Source organism: Leptopilina heterotoma, unplaced genomic scaffold (genome assembly GCF_015476425.1).
Source record: "Leptopilina heterotoma isolate Lh14 unplaced genomic scaffold, ASM1547642v1 Lhet_286, whole genome shotgun sequence".
Classification (NCBI taxonomy): domain Eukaryota; kingdom Metazoa; phylum Arthropoda; class Insecta; order Hymenoptera; family Figitidae; genus Leptopilina; species Leptopilina heterotoma.
Window position 1 is genome coordinate 622,827 of NW_025110993.1, and position 23,655 is coordinate 646,481.

General features: G+C 36.0%; 1 protein-coding gene across 8 annotated transcripts in view; it reads left to right on the plus strand.

Moving 5' to 3' along the window:
- LOC122504212 (nesprin-1) overlaps positions 1 to 23,655 on the plus strand; it is a 110,070-nt gene that overhangs the window by 55,162 nt on the left and 31,253 nt on the right. For 4 of the 8 annotated variants that reach the window (XM_043615159.1, XM_043615161.1, XM_043615156.1 and 1 more), the window contains 12 exons: positions 110 to 205; positions 283 to 1,062; positions 1,118 to 1,768; positions 1,828 to 3,072; positions 3,178 to 3,516; positions 3,644 to 3,949; positions 4,370 to 4,521; positions 9,549 to 10,359; positions 10,448 to 10,606; positions 10,696 to 11,058; positions 11,206 to 11,316; positions 13,327 to 23,571. In XM_043615159.1, coding sequence (XP_043471094.1) covers positions 110 to 205; positions 283 to 1,062; positions 1,118 to 1,768; positions 1,828 to 3,072; positions 3,178 to 3,516; positions 3,644 to 3,949; positions 4,370 to 4,521; positions 9,549 to 10,359; positions 10,448 to 10,606; positions 10,696 to 11,058; positions 11,206 to 11,316; positions 13,327 to 23,571 — 15,258 coding nt within the window. Of the gene's footprint in view, positions 1 to 109; positions 206 to 282; positions 1,063 to 1,117; positions 1,769 to 1,827; positions 3,073 to 3,177; positions 3,517 to 3,643; positions 3,950 to 4,369; positions 4,522 to 9,548; positions 10,360 to 10,447; positions 10,607 to 10,695; positions 11,059 to 11,205; positions 11,317 to 12,761; positions 13,218 to 13,326; positions 23,572 to 23,655 lie in introns of those variants that run through there. The other 4 variants (XM_043615158.1, XM_043615162.1, XM_043615164.1 and 1 more) reach the window with 3 other exon arrangements.

Below are 23,655 nucleotides of genomic sequence, written 5' to 3' on the forward strand. Positions count from 1 at the left end.
TTTTTACAGCATGATTTTTTCCAATTATTTTTTGTTTGCGCACCCTTTTTTTGTTCTAATCCCAGCGCAAGCTTTTTTCTTTACTATCATTTGGCTCTAATTTGCGCAGAAGGATATTGGAGAATCAGCTCACAGGCTAAAAGCATTGATTGAAAATATCGAGCGCAGTGGCTTCTTAGCGAAACTTAATCACTTGTGTTGTGAGGTTTGTCTTATTTGTCAATGTTCAGCGAATCAATCAAAAAGTAGAAAGTAAGAAACCGTTTTCTCCTTTTCTTTCAGATGCAAACACACTTGTCGAATGTTACAAAATCAGTGAGTGAGCTAGAGGAGCAAAATCATCAAAAGAATGCCCTGCGTGCCTGGGTGAATCAACAACGGGCAATATGCGCCGAATGGAAATCAAGACCAGCGAAATTGCGCAGTGAAGCCGCACAGGCAGAACTTCAGGCAATGAACGATTTATTGTCAAATGTCGGAGAACGAAGATCACGAGCTCTATTGGAATTGTCCCTAATTCCAGGAAATGACGACGATATTCAGGAGAGTCTCGATAAGTTAGAAACCGAATTGCTTGAAGCGATTGCTGGTAAACAGGCTTCACAGGATTTGATTGAGAAATTCAGAAATCATGTTCAGGATATTCACACATGGTTTGATACACTCTCGAATAAGATTGATAATATTGAGAAGGGATCTGGTCTGACGATTGGACAGAAAATCTCCTACATTAAGGATATTACTCAGGAGTTTGAAAGACAAGGTCCGGAGAAGTTGGACGAGGTGAAAAAATTGGGAGATCAGGTAATGGATTCGGTCAGTAATCTTGATTCCCAACAAATTGAGGAACAAATCAGATCTGTAGAGCGGAGACACGCAGACATTGGCAAGAAAATTCAGAGGAAATCACAAGTTTTAGATATGACAGCACAAGCTATTGAGGCCACCAGAAAGGAAATACAAGAAAATCGGGATTGGATTCACGACATACAGACTGCTGGTTTTTCCGGACCGGTTGGTTTTGAAAGCAAAGTGGCAGAGGAGAAACTTTTGGCCCTAAAGGTAATTGATCCGAAAAACACGTAGGTAGGCAATATTTAATTCTTGTTCTTTTTAGGCAACACTGAAAGAAGTGGAGGGAAAGAAGGTAATTATCAACGCCCTGGAGAAGCGGGTAGGTAACATTCAGAACGAATTGGAGTCCAGTGAGCAGAAGCAGTTGGAGGCTGATACACGAGCTTTAAGGGGAGAACAGGTTACTCTGTGTTCGGTTCTCAAGGAGGAGATCGCAGCAGCAACTTCTGCTGCTGAAGCACGCCGAAAGTTGGAAAATGATCTGGAGAAAGCGCACGTCTGGATAAAAGCGAAGAGTAATGATCTAAAAAAGCTGAGTAGTTACTTGCCACTGAGGGCCTTCAAGGTTGAGCAAGATATTACCCAACATAGCGGTTTGGAAGCAGACATCAAAAGTTTTAACGAGAAGGACCTGAAGGACATTCTGAAACAAGGTGATATTCTGCTTAGAGAATGTAACGATGAAGATAAAGCACGACTTCAAGGTATGTTGAACGATCTGAGTAAAGAATACGAGAACCTCCAAAAAGAGGCTGAGGAAAAACAAGCCGCACTTCGAGATCTCCTTCAAGGACGTAAAGCATTCGAGAACGAGATCAGCAAATGCGAACGATGGATAAAGGAAGCTGAGGTCGCTACTTCTTCCGAAATCAGAACATCAAGTGTCGATGTTCTTCGCGAACAACTTGGAAAGGTAAAGTAAAAAAATTCTACTTCCATAGAAATCAAATTATACTGATCTTTTCTTTACAGTACGACCGCTTGAAGAAGGAGGCTAAAGAATTTGCTGACGATATCGAAAAAATATCCCAACAAGGAAAATCGATACTCCCAACTGTTAGTGACGTGGACAAAGTTGAACTGAGTGAACAGTTAAAGAACATGAAGGAAGCTCATGGAAGAGTTGCTAATGTCATCAATGAAAGGGCAGCGGCTCTTCAAAAGAGTATCAACGAAATGGAAGAAGCAGCAGCTAGAGTCGCGGAAGCTGTCCAGTTCATGACAGACATCCAAAGGGAACTTCAAGAACTGAACAAACCAATTGGCTCAAGAGTCGAAGACGTTGAGGGCATGCTAGCCGCCTACGAAAAAATCTTAGACAATTTAAAGCAAAATAAGGCAAAACTTTCCGATCTACAGAATGTAAATGTCGGCAATCTTCACGGTGTCATAACACAACAGAACGACTTGATCAATTCGCTAGAAGGCCAAATAGCCAAATTGCGCCAACTCCTGCTACTCAGACAACAATTCATCGCCTTGATCAACGAAATAATGACCTTCATCACCAAATACACGGAAATTATCCGAGACATTGAGAAAGGCGGTCAAACCACCGACGAGAAGATCAAACGCTACGATGATGTTATCTCAAAAATACAGGAATGTGAAGCTACCCTCGCCAGTGCTACGGATAAGGGACAGCAAATTGCCGCGGAAGGTTCCACTGCGGATAAAAATAACATAACCGAACAACTGCAATCACTAAAGCAGCAGATTCAAACGTTGAGACGAGCCGTTGAGTCGCAAAGGGAACAACACGAACTGACAGCTGCCGAACACAGACGACTTGCCAGTGAACTTTCCGATATTCTAAGTTGGCTAGAGTCAAAGGAAAAGGAAGTCAAGACCAGGCCTTTGCTGCAAAGGGACTCGCAGAATGTGGAGGATGAACTAAAGAAGCATCAAGAACTTTGCGACGAAGTGAATGAATATCTCGAGAGAATCAGAAACCTAAAGGAGTCCGTGAGGCATGAAGACGACATGCCAGGGTCCTTAAAAGAGATGCTAAGCGAAGCCGTCTCTCTTCTTAGTTCCCTCCCTAGGGAAATGGACGAAGGACGAAAGTATCTAGAAAACAACTTACAACTGAGAATTGATTATTCTGCCCTAACCGAGAAACTTGACAAATGGGTCAAGGAGGCTGAGATCAGACTTCAGAGCGATAAGGACGGACTCGATTTTGAGAATATTTTGACGGACCTGGAAGAGTATAAGGTTAGTAGATACTTGTGTAGCCTAACCGCAGTGGTTGCGCTTACCTAGTGCCGAAAAATGTCAATTTACTGGTCGATTTCATAAAACTTAACCATTTCTCCACAGATCTTCTTCAGCAGTGAACCGTCAATGAGGGAACTGGTCTCCCAACAAATTCAGCAAGCAGCTGACAAAATTTGGCCATCTCTGAACACTGCAGAGCAAGAGGAGCTAAGTGCCGAACAACAACAACACACCCAGTTGTTAAAGAATACTTTAAACACCGCAAAATCCCAAAAAGCTCGACTCGAACAAGGAGCAGAGACCTGGAGGGACTATACTCAAACTTTAGAACGAGTTAGAGCTGTAATTGCAAGAAGTAAATTTACCGATGAACCTGTGACAACCCTGGCTGGTCTTCAGTTCAATATTCAGAAAATCGTCCACGCTCTTAACAATATTCAAGTAATTATCTCTTGATTCCTTTTGATTCTCTTGATTCCTCTTGATTCTCTTGATTCTTGACATTCGAGTAATTTGAAATTTGCATCTTTGAGAATTTTCCAAATAACGATTTGCGCATTATTTTCAGAATCAGCAGTTCGAACTAGATCTGCTAACGGAGAGAGGGAGTGAAATTCTACGCCAAGCTGACGAAACGAATAGAAAGAGAATTGAAGGCCAAATGGAGGAAGTCAACTCCAGTTGGCGTGAACTTGTTTCCGGTTTGGAAGGACGTCGGAACACTTTGGAAGCACTTTATGAACATTGGGAAGAATTCGAGACCCAGTGGACGAATGTTGAAGCCAGACTCAATGAAATTGAGGAACGGAATAAATTTACTCAACCGATTGTCAGATCTAAGGAACATCTATTGGATACAATTGGGATTCTTAACGTAAGTGCTAATTTTCTAACTGGTGATTGTTACCTCGATTTCCGATTTGAAGTTTAACCGCGGTTATACTTCAGATCGGTAATCGAGATAACAATCAAAATTGGTGTCTTTAGTAGTTGAATGTTAGCCTTGTTTACACTAATGGATTTAGTGTATTGTGTTCTTAGGAATTTAGTTTTCTTCCAGACTGTTGCAAATTTCGATACTTCGAAATTAGATATACTGTTTATATATTAGGTCTTGAAATTATTAGTAAAATTTGTACTTGAAAATTAATTCTTCTTTAGTTTTCACTTATTAGTAGTAAAATCGTTGTATTTAACTGGATGTTGTGCCGAAGTTGGGTTCAAAAATAATACTTGGGTAAAAAAAAGTCCGGATCAAGTTCGGTTGATTAGATTATCTTTTTACTGTTCAAAGGAAATGCTGTCGGACGTGGAGAGCTTGAAACCTTCAGTGGCGGAAATGAAAACACTAGCTGGACCCGTTCTTGCCTACTTGGCTGCATTCACAGAAGATGCAGCTCGTACTCTTGAGGAACGAATCGAGAAATTACAGAAGGCTGTAGAAATGTGAGTACCAAATTTCTAATTCAACTTTTTAGCTTTACAACGATATTCCGAGTGCTATTCGCAAGAACAGCATGTTCTATTTCGGTCGCAAAAATTGAATTTCAAACACTTTCGTTTCCTGGCATCAAAAAAATGATGAAAGTATTCTGAAGCGATGATGACATCTCTTCTTATTTCTAAGAAGAAGAAAAAAACACATGTGTCTGCTGAATTGCAAATACTCACACGTGCTATTCGATTAGATGATTTTTATTCTCTCCTAACTCGAGTTTACATCATCATTATACACTTTGGACTACGTCATAAATGGATTCGTCTAGCATGACGTAAACAACGTAAACAGAAATAAATAGTTTTAATGCATTGACGGGAGAAACGGAGAGAATTTAAAAAAAGGAAAATGTATGAAATTGATGATTGAAGGTCATGAGAGACTCGTTTCATTATCATCAAAAACTGATTACCTCTTTTTCCCTCTCTCTGTCTCTCTCACTCTCTTACCGGTGTGCCGGCGTTTTGTTATTTAGTCAGTTCATGTCGATCAAACATTGCGCGTCGAATCACTGACCACGGTAACGAACAAACGTAATAATCAAGTGATAAATTCGATCAATAGAACAATTCCGCATGCATCTGTTCTCATTTTAAGACACACGTAAATTTTGATCGTATAACTTTATACACTTTCTGTTTGTAATGAAGAAAGTGACACTTTTCGAAAAAAAACAATGTTTTTTTTATATTCTTAAATATTTATAATTGTTAAATTTTATATCGAAGTGTTTTTTTATTACTAGACCAAAAACAAATATTAGTGATGAGGATGAAAATTTTCTGTGTTTAAAATTTAACATTATGAATTTAGCGGTTTTTGGATATGAAGATCGTTAAAGGTATGTTGTTTTCCAAAAACACTATTCATATTATTTATAAATAAATTAGTTAATAAATTATTGGTGAATAAAAAAAAGTAAGATTGGATATTTTTGTTACAAAATGACTGATTTTTTCCTAAATTAAAAATTAAAAAAAAACAAGAAAGTTAGGTAAAAATTGTAAAATTCCAAGACATTTAAAAATAGAAAGGAAACAATTAAATCTAAGTCATATTTTGTCGCCTGACGATAACTATAATTGAAAATTATCAGGTTACAGGCAAAAATACATTATTACTCATATTTCTTGTCAATAGAATAATGATAAAAAAATTATTGTCACTGAAGGTATTATTGAAATGTTGTGCTTTTAAAATGTTTTTAATTTTTCGCTATATTATGTTTCTCCATATTTTAATATATTTAAATTAATTTAATAAATAAATAAAAAAATAATCAATTAAATAAAAAAATATAAATTGAATAAACAAACTTTCGAAAAAATAATAACAATAATAAAAGTAATAAATATAAATAATTATATTTATAAATTTTATAAATTTTAGAAAATTTTACAGTAAGAAAAAATATTTCCTAATTTTTAGTTATTACATAACTGAAACCCTTTTTTCTCACAATCAGATATTTTAGTAACAATTTTTCAATTATACTGTTTTTCATTCAAAATAAAAAAGAAATCATGAAATTGTCTTTTTTTCAAGTTATACTTTGAAATTAAGTATTATTTTCTGCCAATTCAATTGCCTGTGTATTTATAGCTACGATGTTAAAAATAACTACATGTTCCATTTCTGAATTTCATTAGTGCAAGAACTCCCTTCCATTCTCTAAAGGTCATATACTGTTTTTCTTTTTTTTCATTCTGACAAAAATATAATTTAATTAATTTAAAAAAAAATTTTATTTTTTCTTATATCTAATACAATATTTCTTTTATTAAATTTATGAATTTTTTTTTAAAGATAATTTATATTCTCTTGTAAAAATGAAGAAGAAAATTAATTTATCTTTTAAAACAGTCATACATTTTTTTTTGTATATTATGTCAATGAAAAATATGATTGAAATAGCTCGTAAATCACGATTCACTTTTAATTATGGAATTTAAAATGAAAATGTAATTAATTTGATGTAAATTCAACGATTTAGTTAAAGTAGACAAAAATTTTCTTCTTTTCATTTTTAGTTAATTAAAATAAAAATTAATTAATATAAAAACAGAATTTAATGAACAAAAATGTTTTACATTCTCATAAAAAATGAGAAGGTCTTACATTTTTTTTTAAATAATCTAATTAATTAAAAGAAATTAAAATAAAAAAAGGAATTTTCTAAAATAATAAAAAGATTTTAAAAATAATTATTAAAAATTTTTTGAATATAAAAATTCTTTTGAATGACCGCAAGTAAACTGATGATGTGAAAGCGTATGTTTATAACTGATGGACCGGATGCGCAAGAACGATGAGATATAGCTACATATTATATATATAGAATTCTTTCTTATGACACAATGTTAAGAAATTATTTTCATGAATTTTTTTTTTAAATTAAAAAACAGAAATTATGCCATTAAAAAAATTATGACAGACGATTTGAATTTTAAACATTTATTTTATTCTAAACATTTATTTAAAGTAATGTTTGATTTTTTTGAGGATATAAATTTTGATTTTTATCATTTATCGAATTGTCTCGAGTGTCTTAGCAAAACTATTAAATTTTTACTATTTTCGAAATAAATTTTCCTACGTCCGAAAAATTTTTGACTAAAACTGAAAAGTTTGATTAAATTTACTTCAGAAATATAGTAAATATTACCATACTGAAAAATGTGTAGAAATTTCAAATTAAAAAAAAAATTAATCATAATTAACAGTAATTAAATTGTATTAAATAAAAATATGATTTTTCGGATAATTTTCAAAAATATATTTTTTCGAAAAAAGTAAAAGAATAGAAAAGAATAGATTCAGCTCCTGAATTATTTTTAGGAAGCTTTTTTTCTTCTTTCTTTTGAGATTTTTTTTCTGTTAGTACTTTTTTTGTTTTGTTTTTCTTTTCGTTTTTTTTTGGTCTTTTTTCTTTTGGTTTTCTTCCTTTGCGTTTTTTTCCAGCACTTGTGTACCAATTGTAGAGACGTGTGTCTCTTGTGACTGAAGAAACCAAAAAATCATTCCGCATGCGTCTAAATGTCGTGCCAGAATAAACTAACCGGCTGTTTTTCTCCTTCTTCTCCTCAATACGTTTCGAACCACGAACCGCTGCTGTTTGGCTTGATTTGTGCCGCGCCACACACTTTATTTATTTATTTATTTATTTTATTTTCAAAACAAAAAAGAAAAGAAGAAGAAATTATCATTTTTCTGTTTCTCGAAAAAAATTTTATTTTCGAAATTTTTTGAACGAAGAAAAAAGGAAACGAAATTTTATTCTATCAGCAAATTAAGAGGATTTATTACGAAAAAAAAGTAGAATAAGAATACCGGAACTGAAACAACATTTTATAAGCTATCGTTTTAAGGTACAAAATTTTCTAAATTGCCAAAATTTCTTATTAGTTTTTTTTAAATTCTTTTAAAAAAAATTGTTTTCCCTTTTAATTCTTCAAAATTGTTCTTGTACTCTAAATTTTTTGTTTAATTTTTCCCCCCAATTTTTTAAAATCTTTTTCTTTCATTTGGAATTTTTTATTTATTTTTTTTTCCCAAATAATTAAAAAAAATTTTCTTACACTTTGAATTTTTTTATTTAATATTATTCCCTGAAATTTTTTTAGTAAAAATTAATTTTTTTTCTACAAAGAAGAGTAAATTAATTTTTATTTTAATTTTCTAACTGAAAATAAATCTTATTTTTTTAAATTTTTGATCCAAGGTTTCTAAAAACTTATTTTTTTAGTTTTAGTTTCTAATATTGATAGTTTTTTCTGTTTACTTCTCAAATAAATAAATTATAAAAAATTTATTTGAATTTTAAAAAAATTCAATTATTAGAAATTTTCTGATTTATTTTCGCAATTATTGCAGTGGAGAAATAATGATCACGTGGATTTTCAGTTCTGCGTGAAACAAATCGCGAAAAATCGTCAGTTGAAGAATATTAATCCGCGTAACAAGAGGTACAATGTATTTTCTTTTTTTTTCGTTAAAATTTTCCCCTATTTTCTCAAAATATTATTTTTTTCCGATGATGTAAAAAATTTGCGAAAGAAAAAGAAAAATTCTATCAGTGAACTTTTTTTATATCTCACACGAAACGTTATGACATCCTTCTTTCACAACTAGAAATTCTCGAGTGAAAAGTAAAAAAAAATCTCCGTTTTTCTACTTTTAGCCGCACAAGTGACTTAAATGAGTGCGATGATCTCAGAATGTGAACATAAACATTTAAATTTACATTCTGAAAAGAAAGAGAAAAAATATCAATTTAAAACTAGTTTTTTTAGAATTTTTTGCCACAAATTTTTTTCAGTACATACTTTCCGAAAAAATTATTATGTTTCGAACTTTTAAATTCCTTTAAGATACAGATAAAAAATTGAAAATTCTTTTTTCGGAAGAATTTTGAGGAAAAATTGTGTTTTAGAAAATTGTTTAAGAAATAAAATTTGATTAAATGTGAATTTGAAATTATTGGTGAGAAAAATACTACATTGCTCCACTGAGATGCTTCGAGAGAGACATTCATACATACTTCGCTTATCTACTTTTAGCCAAGGCCTCTCTACAAACGGCTGGGATCTTAGCCAGAGTCACCATAGGCTACCGAGAACACGCGACACGTATTTTCAATTCTAAATTCGTCCGTTCTCATAGTGGCAAACAATTTCTTTTTTTTCTTTTCATTCTCATTTTTCTTACCCCTTTGAAAAAATTTTAAATTCCTCAAAACAATTTCAAAACTTTATTTTTCTTTTATTGATTGACTGGTATTTGAAAAGACGTCCAAATGATTAAAGGATTGACTGATTAATTGATTAATTGATTGACTGATTAATTGTTTGATTGATTGATTGATTGATTGACTGATTAATTGTTTGATTGATTAATTGATTGACTGATTGTTTGATTGATTGATTAATTGATTGATTCGTATCTAAAAAGACCATTCTTTTTGTTTTTCGCCCAGGCTTTTCGACTCGATCCGGAATAAATTGGAGAAATCAAGAGCCGATCTCGAGGACATTGAAAGATTTCAAGAGGAGGAGAAACGGTTGAGCGTTGAACTTGAGGAGCTTGAGGGTCAAATTTCCTCCTTCTATGTCTTCGGTGTTGATCAGGAGGCAACTGAGACTGACTTGAAATTACTGAAATCACGTGTCGACACACTCGTCGATTTGTTGAGGGATTTTTCATCGAACACTAGGGCGCGGTATCAAGCTAGTCAGCAGCTGGTGCCAATCGATATTGATCGACAATTGACATCTTTGGAATTTCCAGTTGAGGGAATTAGTCAAGCAATGGAGGAAAAGCAGAGGGAGCAGAAGAGGGCGAAAACAATGCGCAGCGATTATTTGACTGACGTTGAGCAGGTGCAAGCGTGGATTCAGCAAGCGGAGCTGAAGATTCAGAATCGTTCGATAGAACCTGGGAAATTGATGGAGCAGCTTAGGCAAATACAGAGTGAACTCGGTCCGATGAGTGATAGGCTGGAGAGATTGACGAGGAATGGAGGGGTGATTGTGGAGAATACTAGGGACGAGAGTGAGAAGGAGGTGCTTCGGGGTACGATTGGAAATTTGACGGAGCAGATGAATCAGGTGAAATCGTGGTTGGACGAGAGAAAGCAATTGATTGGCGATGTTCTCGACGCGTGGCAGAGATTCCTCGCTCTACATGAAGCTGTCAAATTGTGGATTGAGGAGAAGAGGGTTTTCCTCGTCGAACCGTTGAGGCTGAGTAGTTTGAATCAATCCAGGCAGAGACTCCACGACTATTCGGTGCGTTCTTTTACTTCTTTAACTTTTTTTCTGCATTTTAGAGATTAGTCTTCCTCTTTTGATAATCAGTGGGTTTTTTTGTTTTCAGACCGCAGTCAAGAGTTGTAAGCAGGTGAACAAGAATCTCAGCGACATGGGGAAGGAATTGGAGAACATCGGTCAAGTGACGAATGTCGGTGACCTTCCGGAGAAACTCACCGGCGTTGAGGAAGCAAAGGCCGAAGTTGAAGGACAGCTTTTGGAGAGGGTGAGAAATTGTTTTTGACCCCAGACAATTATTTTTGCACCCATTGTTTTTGCTAAACAATTCCTTATTTGATGTACAATTGATTTCAGAACGCACTGCTGCAAGAAACGAGCGAAGAATGGGAGCAATGCGAGAAAAAGATGAAGGACGTGAAGAACTGGATCGAGAAGGCCCAGCAGAATCTCGAATCGCCGCAGAACAAGAAGAAACCCTTGAGGGATCAACACGCAATTAGAGAAAAGATGCTGAGTGACATAACAATCCAGAAGACGAAAATCAGCATGTCCGTGGAGAAGTTACAGGTTCATTTCCGTTCCGGAATCGGTGGCGACAGTCGAGTTAGTGAAGCGGCCGACGAATTGCTTGTGGAACTGGATCTGCTGATGAACACCGTTAAGGATCAAACAGCCGCACTAGAGGCTTGTCTTCATCAAATCGATCAGTACCAACAGGTGTGTTTCAAATTCATCCCCAACTTTATCTAACAATACAACAAACAAATTCTAAAACCTAAGTTTGTTAGTTAGTTAGTTAGTTTGTTAACCAGACACTTTTCGTAATGAATAAATATTACCGTTTAACTCATCTTTTTGCTCCAGGAAATACAACAAATGAGACAGCAAATTGTTCAAGCTGAACAACAACTGAGAGCAGTGCTGAGCCCAACTTATCTATCGAACGAGAGAGAGAAGGCCCTCGAGGAGCAGCAGGTATGTTTCCATAATATTCTATAGAGTTAATTTAATTTCTATCTATTGCACCGTGCACTAAAGCAGTAAGCGTTGATCTTTTCACTTGTCAAAATTGGTACCAACTCAAGACCACCACCACCATCAGAATTTTATTAATTTATTAATTGATCTTGACTATGTTTACCAATTAACGAATTAGACAAACCGTTTAGTCTTTACCTCCCTAATTAAACACCTAATTACCACTAATAACTGATCGACGATCTAACACAAAAAAAAATAAAAGTCGATGGATGTTTTTGACTAATTACTCCCAACAATTTAGAATTGATAATACGTCAGCTGTCATACCTTCATTTCCTATTAAAAATTACTAAATGCTTTAAATATTCCCCCCATTAGCAGAATAAATTTTGCCGAAAACTTCGCCTAATCTAAGACGGAAATTTTCCAAACCTTAACATTAAACAGGAGGGTTGGGAAGGTTCCTTGGAAATTTAGAGAAAGTTTTCAGCAACATCTTTAATTCTGCCAGGTTGCTTTTAATTTTTTTTTAATTATTAGCTGAAGTAAAAAGAGCTTCAGAATCTTACTCCTGGCTTAAAAAACCGCTTTCTCCATTTCCAATCCTTACTTTAAAATAACTACAACATTCTCCTTTTCTTGATTAATCTTTGGTTACATATGGTGTTGGTTGGTATCTTGGTCACTTAACTTTTTCGTTTATTTCCTTATTGTACACTCACCTCTTACCTAGTATAAGATAATAATTATTTCTCTGTAAAAACTACAAGGGGATTACTTGATTTTGCTTCACTGTTATATAAATTATCTTTAAGTTTAACTAGAACACAAAATTCTATTAGCACAAAACACATAAATTGCTTTGCACACCTAAGAAAAATCAGTTTTCGCTTTTATTTATATGATAAATATAATATTATTATTATAATAATTATATTTCTATTTTATTTGAAAATCTCAACAAATGCTGCAGTAATCAATTAAACTCCATCAGTGGGGACATACATTTTATTTCTCAAAGAAAAAAAGCGCAACAAACAAAATTTTTCATTTTTTTATTTCTCATTTTGTTGACTAGCATTCTATTTATGACTTATGTTTGCTGCATTCCCTTCTCCCTCTCACCGTACCTGTTACCCTATATTTGTCATTTTTGCTCGAACTCGCGATTGTCATTTATGGTCATCCTTTGTCATCCTTTTGGCACATGGAACACGTCATGGGATTCTTTTTATCATACAATTCATTCCATTTTTTTCATCATTGTGGCGGATCTTTCTCATCTCTCTCTCTCTCTATCTATCTTCATGTCACTTTTAATCTGCTGAATATTATCACGCGAATACTATTTCTACACTTTTTTTTTGTAAATTTTAATTCGATTTTGATTTAATTTTAATTCCATTGCAATTTTTGAATCTCTAAATTCGGGTCGAAAGTTATTTGTGGAGAAAATCAAGTCGTTACAGAGTAAAATTCAAGCCCGGTTGGAACGCTCAAAACTTTTGGTCCAAAGAGGAACGCCCGATATCGAATCATTAGATCCGTAGCCATAGGAGGGGGATTACGAATTCCAATGGGAGATTTCTCTCTCATCGGAAGTCGATGATCCGCCGTGAAAAAGAAAATCAGTGTTTGGAAGTTGTAGGCAAAATATTCCATCACTTAAATTAAAGATCGTCGGTCATATGATAATGATCGACATCCTTTTTGAAAAAGGATCAGAACGCGTCACAATATAAAGTCGTGTGCCTTTTTATTCGAGAGCTTGTATATTAAAATTAAGAGAGAGAAGAAAAACTTTTTTCTGCAGATTTATTAATATACGAATGTTGATAATATGTATCTTTATGAAAACTTTAATTATTACGAATAAAAGAGAAAATTTACAAGTTTTTTTCTAAATGTAAATTCTAGTGTACACACCCTCCCACCCAAATTTTTCCAAATAATCAAAAATCCAATTGACATGTGTGTTCTTTGGCTGCTCGATTTGTTGAGCAGACCTTGCAGACACGAATGGACAGTTGGAGGCAACGCACGAGAACACTTGTGGATAAGATTCATGCAGTGGATCCACACTATGGGAATGAGACGATTGTCAGAGTCCCTGGTTGTGTTTCGTACGCAGACATCGCTGCGGGAAGATCACGTTCGAATTCGCGATGCAATAGTCCCTTCAGGACCCCTCGCGAAGAACCTCCTCCTCCTTCCTCCCATCAACTGTCTACGAGTCTTACCGAACAATCAGTAATTCCTCCCAACGAATCTCTGAAAACTCAACATTTGGCGAAAAGGAGCGACGATCAAGTTCGTCGTGGAAGATCGCCGACGAAACATTCCGAACGCAAGGAGAAGAGAAAGTCTCCGGTTAGGATCGAAATCAGTGTTAGTGAACAAGTATTCGACGAGGGACTTTTGGAGAAGAGTGCTGGACTCGCTCCAGAAACTACGAGAGGCAGATCGCCAAGTCCGATCTGGATCCCTGGATCGACTTCGTATGCTGACATCCTCAGGGGACGGATGCAGGGCAATTTGTCTAGGGAATCATCCGAACCTGTAGAAATAGTCGAGTCCACAAAGTTTCCGATCGAAAATCCACTCTCCAGGAGATCAGTCGAGATTAGGAAAGACGATCCCGACACGAAGAATACTGCAAAAGAAATCGAAAAGGTAACCGAAAGTGATTCCGATATGAATCCTCCGATTGACGACACCCAGGGAATCGACAAAGAATGGAGCAAACCGACCAACTGGTCCGCACCCCCCTACGAAGGACCGGTCGTTTCACAGACCGAAATCTACAATTACCCATCGTCAGAGTTAGTAGGTTTCATCAATTCCCGTTTGGGAAACTATCCCTCATACTACACTCCAACTCATCCGCAAGGAATCGAACCCATAATTCTGGGCTCGATTTCCTCGAACTATCCCGAAGAGTTTGTAGCCCAGGGTAATTATTTACCAACCGGGGAGCTCTATTCCTCCGGCACTTCAGAGGAATTCGTCCAGATCCACAATCCCGACTTGCTACAACCCCCGGTTCAATCATCCTCCATGGTAATTCAGTCCGAAATAAGTGACGTACTCCCACAGTCCGATGTCATCCAACAAGTATATTTAGAAGAAGCAGAAAGTCAAATTAAACCCCTTGTCGAAGGCTCGACAACGGAGAAATTAACAATCGAAATCGACAGTGGGGAAAAGGGTGCATCGATTTCCTACGCCAAGATATTATCCCAGGGTCTGAGCCCCAGGTCAACTCCTCCTCCAGTTGTGCCCGGGCAACCGGAGTTGTCTAATTCCAAAAAGGGTCCGAGGACCAAGAAAATCGAAACCGAAACTTCTGGTTTCGCTCGGAACCCAAAACCGGAGGCAAGAAATACTGAAAACGAAAAAAGTGCTCCGAAAGTTGAAAGGAACAAGGAAAAGAAATTGGACCAGAAGAGTCAAAAGGCGACGGACGGCAAGGATACGAAACGAAATAAGGAAATAAAGAAGGAAGAACCGAAGAGTAAAGACGTCAAGACGCCTAAGAAGGAAAATCCTAGGGAAAAAGTAAAAGAAGCGAAAATTGATACTGAGGAAAAAGAACTGGAAGAGGTTGGAAATTTGGCTGAAACGAAACCAACGAAGGAAGCTAAAGAATCTGAAGAACCTAAAGGATCTAAAGAATCTAAAGAACCTAAAGGATCTAAAGAACCTAAAGGATCTAAAGAATCTAAAGAACCTAAAGGATCTAAAGAAGTTACGGATAAAACGACAGAAAAACCGACTGAAGCGGAAAGCACCGAAAATCCAAAGTTGGACGAAGGGGAGAAGAAGCGGAAGCAACGGAAGAAGAAGATGGAGAAAAACAAAGTGGACGAGATTGATAAAGCTCTTCAGGAAATTAAAATCATGGACAAGAAAAACAAACACAAAAATGTGAAGGAAACACCAAAGTCCAAGGAGGAAAAAATCGAGAAGAATGGTAAATGTCCCGATAAATCCGAAATAAAAGATAAAAAATCGGAGAAACCCGAGAGTAAAGCGGTAAAAGAAACAAAAATTCCTCATGCCCATCTGGAAAAAGAAGATTCGCAACAAGTTTCGAAAACTAAAAAGCAGGAATTAGAAAACAGCAAATCAGCAAAAGTTGTTAAAGAGGTTCCATCTAAAGAAGCTACTGGAACTTCAAATATTGAATCAGCGAGTAAAACGGAAACATCACCTAAAGTCAAAAAAGAGAAGAAAGTCCAACAAGTTTCGAAAGCAAGCCTAGAAATTACTGATGATGAAAAGGCTAAAAATTTAGCTGTCATGGAAATCAAAACTAAGGATTCCCAAGAAGAACCGAAGACTGTTAAACACACCCAGGAGGAAACGAGTCACCCAGAAATGAAGAATTATAAAAATAGTTCAACTTCGGAAAGTCCAGTTTCTAAGGAAAGTGGAAAAGATCGACCAAAACAACTAGAGGCTAAAGTGGAAAAAAGTTTTAAAGACACTAAAGAATTGAAAACTGATGATAGTGATGTTAATCAGAAAAGTTCAAAATCGAAAAAAGTACAAATTTCTAAGCAAGAAATTAAAAAACCAGATCCTGTGAAAGAACCAAAGGAAGGAAAAATCAAGAATGAAATTATTAGTTTAAGACCAGGTACGGCTGAAGCTAGTATAGTGACAATGTACGCTAGAAAAGGGGTTGAAAGTTTTCCTGACAAAGGAAGTGAAAATGAAAAGGAAAAATTAAGTGAAGAGAAAGATGAGAAAGGACGACAAAAGGACGACACTTGGATTGAAAATCGATTTGAACCGAAAGTCGACGAGGAACCCTTATTCGGTAGCGTCAAAGACAGGGGAACGTCTACAATTTCTAGACCCACAACAACAACTGATAAAAGTGATCAGGTAATCAAACCGGATCCAAAACGGAAAATCACTTCAATTACCAGTTCAGAAGAACAACTAAGCGCAGAAGATGAACATAATGGAAACGAAAATAGTGAGAAAACAACTCTAGGGGATCTACAGCATCTTCAGGAATTGATTAAACCCTACTGGCTCGATTATCATACCTACGCTCAAGCAGAAGTAGACTTTCACAGATTCTATAGAGTTGAGAGAATCGTTCAAGAGCCGAAAACTCCCGTCTGTAACACTGAATCTAAATCAGTGGATATCGAGAAATTGGTGATGGAATCAAGAATGAAAATTCCGGAGAAAACTACAGTGGAATTGGAAGAAACTCTCAATGATGATTCGGCCAGTGGATCCAGGCGAATGACTGTTATAGAGAGGAATGTAGAGACTAAATCAAAGGATAAAGAATCGACTGATGAATCATTGCAGAAGGTGGTTGATAAACCTCTATGTGAATTGACACCTCAACTATCGGATGAAACATTAAATAAGTCGTTTGATGAATTAGCTGATAAATCCACCTGTAAATTAAATGGTAAATCGAGTTCTCAATCCAAAAATAAATCTGAAGATCAACCTAAAAATGCATCTAAGGATCAACTAAAAGATGAATCTAAAAATAAACCTAAGGATAAATCTAAAGATAAATCTAAAGATGTATCTAAAGATGAACCTAAAGATACATCTCAAGATGAATCTAAAGACCAACCTAAAAATCAAGCTAAAGATAAATCTAAGGATCAACTTAAAAATGAGTCTAAAGATAAAGCTAAGAATAAATCCAAAAATGTAAATATAGATAAATCTAAAGATGAATCTAAAGATCAACCTAAAGATGAATCTGAAGATAAACCCAAGGATAAATCCAAAAATGTATCTAAAGATGTATCTAAAGATGTATCTAAAAATGTATCTAAAGATGAACCTAAAGATGTATCTAAAGATGAACCTAAAGATGTATCTAAAGATGAACCTAAAGATGTATCTAAAGATGTTTCTAAAGATGAACCTAAAGATTTGGCTAAAGATGTATCTAAAGATGAACCTAAAGATGTATCTAAAGATAAAACAAAAGATCCAGCTGATAAAACCAAGAAGAAAGATGATATGGTTCAAACTGAAAACGCCAAAAAACAAGAAATCGGTAAATCTAAAGGTAAACTAGGAAAGAAACAGAAAAACGTTGTTGATTCAACTAAAGATCAACCAGTGAATAAATCTGGAGAGAAGTCAGGGAAACAAAAACAAGAATTGATGAAACCAGATGATGAACTAGACACTAAGCGGAAAGATCAAACAAAGGTCGAAACTGTAGATCAACAGATTAGAAAATCTACCGAGAAACCAATCGCTCAGTCTAAAGATGAATCGACTAATAAGCCTCAAGTTAAATCAACTGATCAAGCTCATATCAAATTGCCCAAGGCTGATGAAGTAATTGTTAAACCATCTGATGATCAAAGTGATAAGGTTCAAGAGCTTGGAGAGACTGAAAGGACTAAGAAGTCTGATGAAGCAAAAGAAATAAAGGAAGATAGAACGAAGAAGATGGAGAAAGCGTCTTTGTCACCAGTTGTTCATTTAGTATCTGATGACTCCTGGATGGATATTTTAGACGACGATTCTTTAGTCATTGATGATGACGATGACTTTGAAGTACCTTCGTCAAAACCTAGCGTTAGAAGCCAAAAAACTAATTCTACTGAAATAAAATGTACGATACCAGAGGGTGAGAAATCTACAAAATTAGATCAAGAATATCTACCAGAACAAAAAGTGCAGAAGGATCCACCAGGTCAAAAAGTTCAGAAAGATCAAAAGGATCAGCAGGATGTACCAAAGCAAGAAATTCAAAAAGCAGAAAGGATTCCAAAGGAGCAGAAAGAACAGAAACAGCAGACAGATATACCAGTTGCAGTTCAGAAGGATCAGAAGGAACAGAAGAATACAAAGCTCCATAAGGATCAGAAGCAGGAACCAGAGCCAGAAGCCAGAATAATAGATCAGCCAGAGTCTACAGATCTTTCTAAATTAGAAGAAATTAAAACTTCTACAGTAGAGAAACCAGAAACTTCGAAATCTACTTCTTCACTAAACGTCGTTCAATCGGAATCATCAGCTGAATCTCCATCATTAAGTCCTCAAGAACATTTACGGAAATCAAAGAAAAAATCGAAGAGCAAAAAATCACCTAAACAAAAGGAATCGATTGGTAATGGCGATAAAATAGATCAACATATTCCCGAAATACATTCCGAAAGTAAGGAAAAATCTTCAATTCGAACATCTGAAATTGATACTTCATCAACGGAGGAACATATTTCTGAAATGGTTCCAAATATTAAATCCTGGGCATCAATCCTGAAAGATTCGGAAATTCAAGAAACAGATAAATCTGGAATGAAGGATCCGTCAATGAATCTGGATTTAATAACACCCGGTCCTGATGATCAGGTTGTTCAGAAAGAAAATGTTAAAGGAACAGTTAAATCTACCGAAAAAGTGATGAAACCCCTTGAGACAAAACAGGAACCGGAAAAGCAATCCAGGAAGAAGAGGAAACATGATAATTCTTCATTTAAACAAACTGTTGTGGAGAAGACATCCGATCAGTCAGTAAATGTAGATAATTCTCTCCAGGAAACTTTATCAAGAGATGCAAAGACATCATACGCTCAGGTTACAGCTTCCGTCTCACCTCAGCTCGATCATGATGATCACGATATTTGCAAACCAACATCAGTAAAGGCTGCTTTACAAGTTGAGGAAACACAAATTCCTGATGTAGTCACTGATCAGAGGTCTGATAGTGGAACAACAAATGATGGAACTGCTGAAGATAGAAAAGAGAATGAAGGTACTGTTGAAAGTGGAACATCCGTTCATGACACAATTTCTTCAGATAAAACACTCTGGGCTGATGAAGTGGAAAAAGAACAAATTGTTGATAAAAAAGCACAGATTCCAGTGGACAATGATCACAAATCAGAAAGCAATTCATGGGCTGCTGTTGCTGCCAAAAACAAAAAAGACGATACAGTTGAAAAAACCCCTACTCTTCCAATTCATATTCCGGTTCAGCGTCCCACACCCAAAGTACAAATTCACGTTGAACAAGTGTCAGACGTAGAAGCAATTGAAAATTTAGTTCAAGTTGATGATCAAGGTTTTATGGAATTTGTCAATAGAAAGGAATTACGATCCCGACGATCAAGATCTCGTTCCAGAAGTAAATCACAAATTCCCGATGGTTCGACAAAAGAACACAAGGAAAATAATTCGTCGCCGAAGAGATGCGAATCATCTTCATCGTCAACACCATTCCAATCCGAAACGAGAGGAGACAAGGAAGAGGGAATCAAGAAGGAAGATGACAGCAAATTAAAGGTTGAAGAAAAAACTCATCCTACTAAAGGCAGTGAAACCAAGAAATCAAAATCAAAAGGTAAAAAAGGAAAAGCAGAAACTACCAAGGAAATGGAAGTGAACCAGAATACAGAGAAAAAAATTAACCAAAAAGAAATTAGCGAGAAAGAAAACCGGGAGGAAAAAGAAGATGCAAAAGTTGTAAACCAGAAACAAGATACGAATTCGATGAACAAATCTAAAGAAGCTGAAAATAAAAAGAAGAAGAAAAATGAAAAATCGGAGAAGATAGTAGAGGAGGTATCATCCTCAAAAGCAGATGTCGAAAAAGAAAGAAAATTATCACATGAAGAAAAGGTGAATAAAGTTGAGACTGAAAGCCAAAAGGTGAAAGTAGAATCGAGCGATTCGAAGACGGAAACTCAAGGTGAAAAATTAGAAAAAGTGGAAGAGAAAGAAACCAAATCAGCTAAAAAGAAATCAAAATCCAGATCGAAGAAATCAAAAGAAGATGTCGAGATGCCTAAGGAAAAAGAAGGAATCCAAAAGGAGTCATCAAAACCGTTGTTATCGAAAGAAGAAGAAAAGACCAGTGAACAATCACCGGAAGAAAATATAATTTGCCAAACCGCAGTCCTAGTAACAAAAGTGGAAGCTTTATTGGAAGAAACATCAAATTCCTCTCTTCAAGACAAAAAGTTAAAGTTCAAAAACTCTCAGAAGGGTTCATCGCAACCGGAAAAAACAGATGAGCCTATAAAAGCTATCACTCTGCCGGAAAAATTGGCAATAACTCAGGGAGAAGTGAAGAAGATTGATGATTCTAGTCCGGAATTATTAATCCATCCTGATTCAACTGATAAATCAAAGAAACCAGGTGCCGAGATAGTGAAAAGTAAACAAACACCGGTAGCAGAAGTTAACAATCAACAGGATTCTGAGAAAAGTGATAAGACAAAATCAGCAAGTAAACCTGAATCAGAAGCGAAAATGGCAACTAAAATTGAAGACTCAACAGAACTGGCTGTTAAGATTGTTGATGAGCAATTGGAAGGCAAAGAACAAACTTGTCCCAAAAAATCAAAATCTAAGCAACAACCAATTGCTGAAAAATTGCAAACTAATGAGAAGAAATCTGAATCTAAAAAACAAATTGTTGGTCAATCTGAATCTACGAAGCAAATTTCTGAGCAATCTGGACCTAAGAAGCAACCATTTGTTGATCAAGCAAATAAACAACAAACTGATGCTAAAATTTCTGAAATGGGAAAACAATTTACAGCTGATAAATCAACGGATGTGTCACAGAAGAACCAAAAACAATTAACTCATGAAAAATCAGCTGCTGAAGAACTTAAAGCAAAAGAGAAACCACTTGCTGAGATTTCTGGACCTAAACAGAAAACTGATGATGTGAAGCCAATTTCCGATCAGCCAGATGCAACAAAGCAACTTGCAGAATCAAAAACTGCAAAGCAACAAGCTCCTGAAAAGTTACAAAGCAAACAGAAAACTGTTACTACGAAACCAGACAGTAAAGAGCAAACCGCTGAACCAAAAGTTAAACAACCAGTTGTGGAAAAATCTGGAACCAAAAGTCAATCTGGTGGCAAAATGACTCAAGACCTCAAGAATAATGAGCATTCGGCATCTAAACAACATAAAACTAAAAAGAAACCAGAAAAAAGTAATACTAAAGAGCAAACTGTTGGGGATGTAACAGAACCTAAACAGCAAATTGTTGTTGGCGAATCAAAACCTAAACCGCAAGTTGGTACTGAAACAGATCCTAAACAGAAAATTGTGTCTGGAAAATCAGAACCTAAACCGCAAGTTGTTACTGAATCAGATCCTAAACAACAAATTGTTTCTGATGAACAAAAACCAAAAACAGAAAATGTGGAAAAATCTGAAGACAAAAGTCTTTCTGTTGCTAAAACACCGCAAGACCCTGCGCTAAAAATTGCTGAGCATTCAGCAGATAAACAACAACTAGATGCTGAACCATGTAAAACTAAAAAAAAACCTGAACCTGAACAGCAAATTCATAAAGAATCATCATCTGAAAAACAAACTACTGAAAAACCATCAGCTAAACAGCAAATTGCTACAGAATCATCAACTAAGAAACAAATTACTGAAAAACCATCAACTAAACAACAATCTGGTACTACGAAACAAGAAACTACACAACAAAGCGCTGCTAGCGAAGCAAAAGTATCAAAAGAACCTGTTGTTGAAAAGTCTGGACATGACAGAGAACCTGTTAGTAAAGATCTGGAGCTGAAGCAATCTAAAGCTAAACTAGCTGAAGAATCTATAACTAAAAAGAAACCAACTGACAAACTGGAACCTAAGGAGCAAATTGCGGCTGAGAAACCAGAAACTAATACAACAATTGTTAAGGAATCAGTAACTCAAATACAACCAAGTGCTGAAAAGTTACAAACTAAACAAACTCCTAAAAATTTAGGGACTAAAAAACAACAAGCTGCTGAAAAGTCATCAGCTACACAGCAAACTGGAGCTGAAAAAGAAGAAACTAAACAAAGCACTGCTGGTGAAGGAAAAACAATAAAACAACCTAATGTAGAAATGTGTGGAATCGAAAGTCAATCTGCTGTTACAGATCTGCAATCTGCAACTAAACAAGAACCTAAAACTAAAAAGAAACCAGCAGACAAATTCGAAACTAAAGATCAAAACAAAAAGTCACCAATTGTCGCTGACGTAGCAGAAACTAAACAACCAATTGCCAAGGAATCATCAATTAAAAACCAACCTCCTGCCGAAAAATCGAAAAAACACTTCGTCGTGGAAACCGTTCCCGAAGCAGAAACATCGCCTGATGCACAAAAATCTCCCGCTGCTAAAACTGAACCCAAAAAACCAAAAGTCGAATCAAAACATCTAAAATCCTCTCTAAGCCAACCGACAGAATCTTCTCAAGATCCGGAATCCCCAAATCAGGACACTCGTCAGACTCCCGATCCCAAAAAAATTCTCTACACCGAAACAATAGAAACCCCCTCAAAGACAGCATCCCTACCATCAATGCGTTCGGATTCAGTCGACTCGACAGTGCCCGAGGGACAATCCAAGTCTCGAGTTAAATTTTACATCGCCGATGAAATCCTCGTCATTCCCCAGCACAAAGAGAAAGACTTGGAGAAGGAGGCGAACTTTATGAAACTCGTTCAGGAATCATGCGTTGCAGAAAGTGTTTGGCCTCAATTCGCATCCCTCGACGGAGGTTTCTGGATTGACAAACGCTCCTACCATGAGGCCGAGCGATTACTATTCGAAGCACTAGCCGCCCAGTCGAAAAAATCATCTCTCGTTGAAAACCTCGATCAAACTCCCCCTGATGACGACGACGATCATAACGGTTCCGCTGGACCCGATGGTCGTGATCGTGATTTTAGTGGTAAAGCAAATTCCCAAGGCGACGTACCCCATACCGAACGATTGGTGGCTGACTTGCCAGGTGGCATTTGCAGCTGGAGTGATTATAGTACCTATTTGTCCCAAGAGAAGATCAATGATCAAAATGAGAATCAGAATGTTGATAGGATGACCGAGGATCACATGACAAATGTAGAATCAAACCCAACAGTGGAATCTTTAAATACCGAATCCGAGAATTGTTTGAAAGTAGATTCATTAAATTCTTCTAAAACCATCACATTGGAATCTTCCAATGCAGAAGCCTTGGATTCGTCCAAACGAGAAGCGTCCAATTTGGAAGCATCCAATGTTGATTCATTAAAGCTAAAATCATCCGATGATAATTCCTCGGCAGAAGACGACATTTGTTCCAATCCTAATCCTGAATGTGAAGCAAATCCTGAATCCAATCCAGAATTCCAGATCTATTTAGGTAAAGAGAAAAGCGAATGGAAGCAGCAGCCGAATTTACTGGAGGGGGAGAGAGATGTGACAATGAAGAGCCAAGTTATTAACAACCAAAGGATCAAGGTGCGACTATTTTTCGCCAAAACAAACAAAAAGTGCTCAGTCTTTGTTTATATTTATTAGATGCAATTTTTTTTATAACAGGTC